Below are 11,916 nucleotides of genomic sequence, written 5' to 3' on the forward strand. Positions count from 1 at the left end.
AATATACATGGTCATAAAAAAAAAAGTCATACCGAAAACTGTTCACGGGTCGAGAAACACTAAGAGCCCTACTGATAGAGCTTAAAGTGAAGTTCTATTGATAAATTGTCCTATTTATATATATATATATTTATATATATTTAAATATGAGGGGCCACTTCTATGAATTTCATTTTTTTTAGAATTCTGAGTGGGGCTCACTCCTAAGAATAATAAAATATAAACATATATAAAGTCATCATTTTAAAAAACTAATCTTGTAGCAAAAGGCTCCTTTAATTAACTTCACCGTTCTCTCTCACACATACTCAAAAAAAAGTCGCACCGAAAACTATTTACGATTTACAGATCGAAAAACACTAAGAGTCCTACTGATAGAGCTTAAGGTGAAGCCCCGATAAATAAATTATCCTATATATATTTAAATCTGAGGGGCCACTCCTATGAATTTCATTTATTTTAGAATTCTAGGTGGGGCTCACTCCTAAGAATAATAAAATATAAACATATATAAAGTCATCATTTTAAAAAACTAATCTTGTAGCAAAAGGCCCCACAACCCTGGTTATATTTGTATTTGTTTATATATATATATATATATTCTTCATTTCAGAGATATATTCATTTCCATCCTTTAATTAACTTTACCGTTCTCTCTCACACACACTAAAAAAAAAAAAATATCTGACCGAAAACTATTCACGATTTACTTATCAAGAAACACAAATAGTCCTACTGATAAAACAACAAGCCCGTAAAATATACTCTATATATATATATATTTAAATCTGAGGGGCCACTCCTATGAATTTCATTTATTTAGAACTCTGAGTGGGGCTCACTCCTATGAATAATAAAATATAAACATATATAAAGTCATCATTTTAAAAAGCTAATCTTGTAGCAAAAGGCCCCACAACCCTGGTTACATTTGTATTTGTATTTGTCTTTGTTTTTGTATATATATATTCTTCATTTCAGAGATATATTCTTCATTTCCATCCTTTAATTAACTTCACCGTTCTCTCTCTCACACAGAGTCAAAATTAACTAAGATGGGATGTAGTTTTGTAGCTGTGTTTGTATATGGATTTCTGGCTCTGAATTGCTTCAATGGCTTTGGATCAAATGCTGATCAACTTCTGCCTCAAGAAGAAGGTGAGAAACTGAGGATACTAATATATATATATATATATATATATAGTTAAAGTTTAATATAATGCTCCATTAATTTTTTCGATTTATTTATTGATAGTAAACTTACTTTTGTGAATTTATAGAGAAAGTTTTCAACAAACACTCATTTGCTTTTACATTTTTTAAGTAATGATATTCACCATTGATTCTTACCCAGCTTCTTAATTAGTTTCCAGAGATATACTTTACCCAGCTTCACCATTAATTACAAATTATTATCTTTTAATTATCTTATAATTTAAAAAAAGTGATTTTTTTTTAATTAATGAGAGTACTCAATCAACCATTTTTTTTGTTTGCTAAACCCGAATGTTGGGTCGGAAAAGATTTTTTTTTCCGTCTAAGATCCAAATTTTTAATTAAAGTATGTTTCAATTTTCAATTTTAATACAAAATTTATAAAAACATATTTATGAAAATATTGAAGAGTAGCATATATATAATTAAAATGTTCTGGAGATAAATTTAAAAAGAAAAGAGACATTTATTTTATAAATTAAGTAGAAAAAATATCTAAAATAATTGATAGAATTGTTTCAATTATTTGACTAAATTCAATCCATTTATATATATTTATATGAACAATTTTTTTTGAAACTAATTAAATCAACAGTCATCAATAAACAATTTAAGTTTAAACATCACATAATAATTCTAAAGTTCAATTATAATTGCCTCTACTTTTTTTATTTAACTTATTTTCAAATTTAAAGTCAATTTATAATAATTTCTAAAGAAAAAACATTGATTGAGCGAGTCTGATTGCACAAAGTGGGTTATAGCATTGATTTTCAACCAGCCCAATGTAATAAATAACCGAGTTAGAAAAATCCTTACGTTTTTTCAGGTTTCTTTTTCGTCAATTTTTCAAGTTTAATTGAGTAGGTTAATCAAGTTGGATAGGTTACAATATTCTAATATTTGTTGCTAAAAGAATAAGATAAATTAATTGAAACCATAAAAATCATATGATTTTGCGGAAGTTAAGAGACAAATCCATTGCACCACAATGACTAAATGTGTTCTAATATACATTACAATGAAGCTAATGAAATAATAAAAATCTTAAAATGTGAGGCTTGAGAATACACAAGGATATTATGAGATGGCAAGGCAAAGAAATAATAATGACACATTGTATAATAAAAAACACAGGGTCCAAATAGGCCCCTAAATCTGATTTTGATGAATAAAAAATTGAGTATAACAACACAGTTCTTAGGCAGAATGACTGTATTTTTGTTCTAAATTGTTAGTTTGATGAATTATTTGTGATTTTAATTTAAAAAACTTTGAAGAAAATCGAGTTTAGGGGTCTATTTGAATTATTTTAGAAAACACATGGTCTAAAAAATAATTTATCAAAACAATTGGTCCAAACAAGTAATGAGAGAAAACACAGAGTCTAAAAATGTATAAACCCTTTATTTATTTACTTGGCTGATGTTGGTATGTATGTATGTGGCAGTGGAAGTTCTTAAAACAATATCCAAAAAGCTACAGCTGAGCGGTATTTGGAACATCACTCGAACTTCTTGTTGGGCCAGCACTGGCTTGAATGTGACTAACACCGATAAAATAAGCAATGTCACATGTGATTGTTCTTCCGGAAGCGGTACTATTTGCCATGTCAAATCCATGTAAGATTTTTTAATTGTTACCTTATCACTAATTGATGCTTCCTTTGTTCAACATTAGTTTTTTCTGGGTATTAAATTCCTTGAAACATTGTGCTGACACTAATTTTTGACAATTAAAAGTACACTAGTTGTGTTCAACATTATACTTCTGTTCATGCAATTTAATATCAAGTCTCACGTATTACATATTATAGATTATTATAGCTTAAAATATAATATGTGAGACCCTGGAGTAAATTCAAAGGTTTATACTTTTTTTAACCCTGTGTTTTAATAAATTACTTTTTAGACCCTCTGTTTTGTAAAATGGTTAAAATAGAACCCTAAACTCAATTTTGATGAAGAAAAAAATGAAAATAACAACACAGTTTTTAAGCAGAATGATTTTATTTTTGTTCTGAATTGTTAGTTTAGTAAATTATTTATGATTTTAGTTGATAAATCATTGACCAAAATCGGATTTAGGGTTCTATTTTAACTATTTTACAAAACATAGAGTCCAAAAAGTAATTTGTTAAAACACAGGGTCCAAACAGTTAATAGGACAAAACACATGGTACAAAAAAGTATAAACCCTAAATTCAATACCAAAGTAGTGTTTGAGAGATGTGCTCTTTTATTATTGCTTTTTGTGAAGCCTGACTTGTCCTTCTTTTAATGCATAATATATGACAGCCAGTTGAAGAGCCTCAGTCTAGCGGGAGTTATACCTGAAGAATTTGGCAATCTTACTCATCTTGAAGAACTGTGAGTGTTATGTGATTACTCTCTAAATTAATTAACAACCTTTTAAATATATTGGATTTTAAAAGTTATATTATTTTTTACTTCTGATATGAGGTAGTTTTTCAAATTAGTTGATATAGTTCAGTGCACATTCATATTATATTGGAATTATATATATTTTACAGAAAAAGTTACATTGGATTACAAACTTAAGTGCACATTTACATTGGATTTTAATTTTATAGAAAAGTGCTAGAACAAAGCTTGTGAGACATAACTTCATTTTTAAACATTCCCATAGTCACATAAATCAGATAGTACTTTTCAGAATTTACTCATGCAATAACACGGCAATGCATTCAGAGTTTAATGGTAGTTCCAATAGTAGTAGTATTAGACTATGGTATCTCACATAGAATAAATGTAAGAATATTGAACCATTAATAAGAACACGTGTAACTCCACTAATCACCAATTGATTTTTAGACAGAGACCCATAATTCTTGTCAAGTAGAAGCATGGTTTTCAGAGTTTATTACTAGATAATAAATATTATTATAGAGTGGCAGAAGACTAAGTTTTCTTTAACTAAACACAGTGATCTCACTCGCAACTACCTCAATGGATCAATCCCCCCAAGCCTTTCTCGTGCACCCCTGCGCATTCTGTAAGTTACTTGTATAAATAATTTCACAATGTATCTCTGAAATGTGTCATCATTTTTTAACTGTTGGCTGGCTTGGCGCAGGAGTGTACTGGGAAACCGACTCAGTGGTTCCATTCCTCCAGAGATTGGTAACATTAGAACGCTCAGGGAGCTGTAAGTCTAGACTTCAGTCACAACTGAACAAAGTGAAGATTACATAAAAGTTGACTTTGATATATGTAAATACGGTCATTTGTTTTTCAGGGTATTGGACAATAATCTTTTGGATGGCAGTCTTCCTCCGGAGCTTGGGAGATTGAATAACTTGCGAAAACTGTAAGAATGGCCAGAGAAAGAAAGAGAGAGCAAGCTTGTTATGGATTGGATTTCTTTCATATATATATGCTTTGAACAATTTTTTATTAACATCTTCTATTGTACAGTGTGCTGAGTGCGAACAATTTTACTGGACCAATACCAGAAACGTTTGGAAACTTGTTGAACTTGACAGATTTGTAAGGGAAAGAACTTATAGTTCAAGTTTTTTTTTTTTTTTTTTCTTTTTTTCCAAGCTCAGAAATTTCTCATCATTGCTTATGGTTTGCAGTAGGATAGATGGGAACAGAATATCAGGGATCATACCTGAACTTATTAGGAACTGGACAAATCTTGGTAGACTGTGAGTACTGAATTTTTATTTCATTTATCTTTTTTTTTTTGCTCTCTCATTTTTGAAATAAATTTAATTTACTTACATTGAAAGTTTAAATTTGTTTCAGGGATATGCAGGGCACATCCATGGAGGGTCCTCTTCCTTCCATCATATCAAATTTGAAAAACTTGACTCAATTGTGAGACCTGGCTCCTTCATCTGTTAATTACTTGTTTGGTATAGAAGGGTGTACTAATATTATGTTTGAATTACCTGACACTTTTATCAGGAGAATATCTGATTTGGGAGGACCAAGTACAACTTTCCCCAATTTGAGAGATTTGAAGCTTTTGCAAGTATTGTAAGTTCAATATGACTTGAAATGATGCAACTGTTATCCTATTGTATGAGACTATTTCCATAATTTTCCGGGACTTACCATATTCTTGCACTCACTTTTTCCATTCAGGGTATTGAGGAATTGCTCAATTAATGATAAATTTCCAGATTACATTGGAGAGCTGAAAAACTTGAAGACATTGTAAGCACTTAAAATTGGTCTAAATAGTTAGCTAATGAATTGGCATGGCTTGTATTGTTGAAATATCACTGTACAAGATGGATTGATTCCATGCATGTATACTTAATTGGATTGTACTCTCTCATGTAATCTTTGCCGAGAACTGCTAATATATATGCCTGTATTGGAATTTTTTAGGGACCTGAGTTTCAACAAGTTGACTGGTGTAATTCCAGAGGAGATGGGGAGAAAATCCAAACTAGATTTCGTGTAAGCTATTTAGTATTAGTGCATTTGTTTCATTGTCAAGATTGAGGCCTAATTTACTCTTACTTAGTTTTCTCAATACATTTCATTGACGAGTGGGAGTGGTTTATGGATGTAGGTTTTTGACCAACAACTCGCTGACTGGAGAAGTACCAAATTGGATAATAAAACCCAAAGCCCTATTGTGCGTATTTTAAGCTTTTTTTTTTTTTTTTTCTTCTCTTCCCTTCATTTTTTTTAATTGGGAAAAAGGAGAGGGGACTACCGGTGTGGCTCCCCTCCGGCGTTACCATGAGAACTCCAACCCCGTCAAAGAATATTTATCAAGACCCTACTCAATGGGTCGCCCCCACTTATGATGGGGTGCGTGACCTAAGCTCCATTCAACCAGCTAGTACTAAATGGATGCGGAGCCAGGGGCAAGGGTGACTGGGCTGGCGCACATAGTAATCACATTTAAGACTCTTTGTACTGTCGTTCCACGCTACCTGAGTGAGTCACCCAGATTCGAACCCTTGACCTCTAGCACATCAGGCATGCGACTTTGCCAATAGGCCACTTGGTTGGTGGTCTTCTCTTCCCTTCATTAGTCTTTATTCTATGTGGCAATTTACAAATCCCTGTACTATTTTATAACATACGGTCAATTTCTAGTGTTTAATCATATTTCACCAGCATAGAAAACCAAGAGTTCATCACCAACTTCATTACTAATCCGTTTGCAGTGATTTATCGTACAACAATTTCACGAAACCAACTGACCAGCTTAGTTGTTCAGCGATGGAAAAAGTGTAAGTTTGTAATCGTAGCATCTCTTGATTAGATAAAAACGGCTATACTAAAAACATTTTTGTGTGTATCGAATTTTCAATCCATTCCCATTGTATCTTCTTCTGCTAACTTGTTAACTTCATCATGATCAGGAATCTAGTTTCAAGTTACAGAGATTCTGAGACCAATTCGTAAGTCCTTCCTCATTCTGACATTGACTTAGTTTTATTAAACTTCATTAACACAAGGAGCGACCAACACTTGATTGAACGAGCAGGTGGTGCTTGAAGAAGGATCTTCCCTGCCCAGAAAAACCAAAATGTAAGGATATATCCGAATCACGCCATGTATTCTTGCCAAAACTCTCACAAACATAAATTGTTCTAAAGAGTGTTGCTACTGCAGACCATTCTTTGTTTATCAATTGCGGAGGGCCGAGCATAAAAGTTAATGGGAGTGAATACGAAGAGGACCGAAGCTTAGGGGGTTCGGCAGACTTTTTTGTTTCAACATCAAAAAAATGGGCCTATAGCACTACTGGGGATTTTGAGAGTGGCGAGAACACTTTCAAAGAACAAACAAACGATACGACAACACTTTATGGAACGGCACGCCTGGCTCCTCAATCAATTAAGTACTATGGTCTTTGTTTGGTACAAGGCAGTTACAAAGTGCAGCTTCACTTTGCTGAGATAGTTTTTTCTGATGACCGTACATTTAGTAGCCTTGGCAGGCGCATATTCGATATCTCAATTCAAGTGAGGAAATGTAGAGATTGCAGTACTAGAATATTGCTGGTTTCATTTGTAATTTTATTACTTGATTCTATATCAGCTGACTTAGCTTTGAAAGAGAGAGACAATCAATTTTTGTTGAAGCTACTGAAGTTTTTTGCTAACTTATGAATAGGGAAAAATAGTTGAGAAGGATTTCAACATTGTGGAGAAAGCTGGAGGTGCTCACAGAGTCACTACCAAGACATTTGATAATATTTTTGTTAGTGGTGGCACTCTGGAGATCCACTTATATTGGGCTGGGAAAGGAACCAATGCTCTTCCTCAACGGGGTTCGGGTGCCTATGGACCTCTTATATCTGCTATTACTGTCACACCAAGTAAGTAGGTTTGACTATCATGATAAACTTTGATGATCTCTGTCTTGCTTAAAACTTGAGAGTATCGAAATAACTTTCTTTTTCCCTTTTTTTTTTTGTTTTCTTTCTCTTCAGACTTTAGTGTTGATACTGGCCTCTCTGTTGGATCGATTATTGGCATTGTAGCTGGATCATGTGTGCTTGTCCTGTTTATTTTATTATGGCTTAGAAAGAAGGGCTATTTAGGGGGAAAAGACCTCGAAGATCCAGGTAACTTACATGACCCCATAAATGTTTTACCCCAAAAAATTATAACTTATGGTTTATTCTTGCAAGTACAAAGTAAACTTGGAAAAGGGTTGGATATCTGTGCTTTGTGTAATTGTCGGAGTTCATTCCACTCTAAAACTATTGAAAATGAATCATTTCCAAAATAATATTAGAAAAAAAAAAGTGAAATGACCATTTTGTTGCAAATCTTTATATTGAACATATAAAAAAAACAGGATATTTTTGTCAATACCCTGCTTATTTCATTTGATTCCTACATCAAACCAAACAAAATAATTTTAATTCCAAAGTCCGTTCCAAAACTAAACCAAACATCATAATATTATTCACATTAACATTCTTATTCAATTCCATTACCATTCTAATTCAATTCCACTAAACCAAACACCGCATTAGCGTGTTGCTGTTGCTGGTAGTGTTTTGATTTGCATGTACCCATTAGTGTCTTTTTTTTTCTTCACATTGGTGCTTGGCTGCCGTGCTTGGGCTTCTCTTATTGCTCGGGTGCATATTCGAGATATAGTATTCTCATCTGAATTGATTAACATTCTGTCTTGTAAACTCTAGGCTAAACTAAGACAGATTACTTGCATTGATACCTTGCTTTCAAATACAGTTACAAAAGAAGTTTGGTTCTTAACAAGTATTTTAAATGTTGTCAAGTATCGTAATAAGGAGCATTCGTTATGTTACTTTAGGCCTCATAGATAAAATATTAATTTGAAATGTAAAATTCAATAATTTACTAACTTTAATTTGTTAGGCTCAAACATTGAAAAGTACTCTTAGGATTGTCTTACTACAATGTGATACCCCACTTGAAGAGTAATGGACTAGTTTTGCTTGGCAGCACTCCACTTAAGGCCAATATGCTCTTTGAAACAATCACTTTTCATTTCCCATCTTGGTTATTCAATTAATAGTGGAAAACATTATGTAATAACTTTCTTTGTTACAGAGCTACGTGGGTTAGAGTTACAAACAGGATATTTCTCACTAAGACACATAAAATCTGCTACTCGTAATTTTGACCCTGCAAACAAGATAGGCGAAGGAGGTTTCGGGCCCGTTTACATGGTAAGGATAATACTTTGGTACACTTGAGCATTACATATAATATAGTGAGATTTTTTTTAATCATATATATTCTAAATATTTGATGAGGATACACTTTACAATTTTGGGTTAAAAGTCATTACCGTATCTAGAATGCTCTAGAGTTCTAGAATGCTATAGAATATACGAGAAAGAACGTAGAACATTCTAGAAAGTTCTTAAAGAAACTTAGAACTAATTAAACAATACACAGAGAGTTCTAGAATCATTTAGAAAAATGTAGAAAATAGTTAAATAAATTATAAAGTTAGAAAATTCTAGAAATATTTAGATGTTTCCTTTGTAGCCTATAAATACAAATGTAATGTGTGTTCAAGTTTGTAGCAAAGTGTGTTTATAAGAGTGTGAGTCTAAGTGAGTACTATATAAGTGTGTATAAAAATAGTGTGAGCGAAATTATTAAGTGAGGGCTCCAAAACAAAGTGTGTAAGTGTTTAGAGTGTGTTGTGATAAAATATTGTATTCAAGTCTCAGTGATAAAGTAATTACGTTTTCACATGTTGTGATGTTCAACATTTTGTAGGGTACACTATCAGATGGTCGCGTGGTTGCTGTTAAACAACTCTCATCAAAATCAAAGCAAGGCAATCGTGAATTCCTCAATGAGATAGGCATGATATCTGCATTACAACACCCAAATCTAGTGAGGCTTTATGGTTGTTGCATTGAAGGAAACCAATTGTTGCTCGTCTATGAGTACTTAGAAAACAATAGTCTTGCTCGTGCACTTTTTGGTAGTTACTTGAATCTCCAATCTTTGTTGCTCTTTCGTACACTTCATAATAAGACTGGCCTCGTTTTTCTTACTTTCAACATTGATAGGTCCCAAGGAACATCAACTATCCTTGGACTGGCAAACAAGACAGAAGATATGTGTGGGGATAGCAAGGGGTCTAGCTTATCTTCACGAGGAGTCAAGGTTGAAAATTGTTCACAGAGATATAAAGGCAACCAACGTGCTTCTTGACAAGGATTTCAATGCCAAGATATCTGATTTCGGTTTAGCAAAGCTTGATGAAGAAGAGAACACTCATATCAGCACACGGATAGCTGGGACAATGTATGGTTCTTTCTTGTTCTTCTTCTAAGAATTTTGGTTAAATTTTTCAGTGCTGCTGCTGACTGTATTTACTAAGAAAATGCTTGAGAATAAATCCTTTATTGGCTGTGGCACTATACTCACTGTTGTGAACTTATCTGTTTTCTATACAGAGGTTATATGGCTCCAGAATATGCAATGAGGGGTTACTTGACCGATAAAGCCGATGTTTACAGCTTTGGAGTGGTGGCTTTGGAGATTGTTAGTGGGAAGAGCAACACAAATTACCGGCCAAAGGAGGAGTTTGTTTATCTTCTTGATTGGGTTAGTCAAATGCGTTGCATCCTATAGTTCTTTCCTTTTATCAATATATTTCTTAAATTTTATTGGCAAAATTTTGAAACATGATAGAGTCTTAGAAAGAATGTTCCTTCCTTTAAATTGTTTGTTGGGAAACACCTGAAAAATCCTTAAAATTGCACACTAATTAATCCATTATTTGATCAAACACATTGCATATTGATTTTTTTTTCTTTCACTTTATTCTTTGGCATGATGTATCTTATATATTTATATATATGGGTGCAGTTTTAATAGTTACTACTCATGAATGGTTACTGTAATATTAACTATTAAATTAAGATCAATGATCTATATTTATAGTTATTAATTAATATTTATAAAAATAAATTTTGATTTTTTCAAATTTTTAGAAAGGTTACCTGATAAAAATATGTATTTATTATGAAAATATAATATTGTAAACTTTTTATTTTTCAAATGCGTGTCAATTTCTAAATATAGTTAGTGCCTCTCATTGGTTGGAAACAACATTAATTATGACAAAAAAATGAATTAAATTCGAATTAATATATCTGTTGGTGACTTGCTATACCAAGTCACTATGTTGCCACATCATCATAATTATTAATACCCATCTATATTTATGAATAGTAACTATTGAGAAGTCTTCCATATATATATATATATATTAGTTATAATGTTCCTTTTTCAAGCTTAATAACAGTTTCATTTGTTTTGGTCTATGTAACTACAGGCTTACTATCTACAAGAACAAGGCAACATTTTGGAACTTATTGACCCCATTCTTGGTTCAAATTACTCCAAAAATGAGGCTATGTCAATGCTTCACTTGGCTCTCTTATGCACCAATCAGTCTCCCAGTCTCAGACCACCCATGTCTGCTGTTGTCAGTATGCTTGAAGGAAAAATTCCAGTCCAAGCACCAATAGTCGAACGCAGCTCGATGGACCATAACGCAAGGTTCAAAGCCTTTGAGAAGATAGTATTTGACAGCCAAAAAGACATTTCTTTGTACCCTAATGACACTCAAGAATTAGGCATGTCTTCTGATGCGCCTTGGATTGATTCCTCTGTTTCTCTCCACACTACGGACGATGTCTCATCAAATACTAAGCTCCTCTCACATGATGTCTAGGCTGTAGAATGGAATAAGATGAAGAGAAAACTATCATTATATTTGGTACTTCCAGGAAAGACTTGCAGCTAGCCTAAGTTTGGTTGGTGAGTTTATATATACTTGTTTAGAAGTAAAGATAACAGTTGAAAATTTCATGGGAATTATCATTCTTAACTCAAGTTAAATGTTTGTTGTGAAATATAGATCTATTGATTCTTTATTTCCAAAAAAATATCTTCTTTTAATGAATTTTTAGAAACAAAGTACTACATTTTATGAAAGGGGAGTTTAGCAATGGCCTGTTTTTATAATACGAGTACAACTTCATTTTGGTTTTTGGAAGCCTCCTCCGAGGCCGCCGCGTCCTAGAATGTGTCCACCGTGGCCTCAACACGATTTTATTTTTCTTCAATTCGTAGGCCACTACCTAGATTTTCCTCTGCATTTCAGGTTTATGGACTTCCAAAACACTTCAAAATTCTTCTAAACTTCATTTTCTTGAGTCCTTTTGTTTTGC

General features: G+C 32.8%; 1 protein-coding gene across 1 annotated transcript; it reads left to right on the forward strand.

Annotated features, from left to right (window-relative positions):
- The first annotated feature begins 1,009 nt into the window (after positions 1 to 1,009).
- Positions 1,010 to 11,715, forward strand: LOC133794116 (probable LRR receptor-like serine/threonine-protein kinase At1g53430). The gene is made up of 24 exons (XM_062231314.1): positions 1,010 to 1,158; positions 2,666 to 2,837; positions 3,513 to 3,584; positions 4,162 to 4,230; positions 4,312 to 4,383; positions 4,474 to 4,545; positions 4,653 to 4,724; positions 4,817 to 4,888; positions 4,989 to 5,060; positions 5,151 to 5,222; positions 5,331 to 5,402; positions 5,580 to 5,651; positions 5,767 to 5,832; positions 6,374 to 6,439; positions 6,572 to 6,610; positions 6,697 to 6,740; positions 6,825 to 7,177; positions 7,329 to 7,533; positions 7,648 to 7,782; positions 8,762 to 8,880; positions 9,443 to 9,653; positions 9,742 to 9,979; positions 10,132 to 10,282; positions 11,016 to 11,715. Exons 1-24 carry the CDS (start codon positions 1,056 to 1,058, stop codon positions 11,415 to 11,417), a joined length of 3,021 nt encoding a protein of 1,006 aa, XP_062087298.1. The 5' UTR covers positions 1,010 to 1,055; the 3' UTR covers positions 11,418 to 11,715.
- Positions 11,716 to 11,916: the final 201 nt, after the last annotated feature.

The sequence above is a fragment of the Humulus lupulus genome, chromosome 8, assembly GCF_963169125.1.
Source record: "Humulus lupulus chromosome 8, drHumLupu1.1, whole genome shotgun sequence".
NCBI classification, from domain to species: domain Eukaryota; kingdom Viridiplantae; phylum Streptophyta; class Magnoliopsida; order Rosales; family Cannabaceae; genus Humulus; species Humulus lupulus.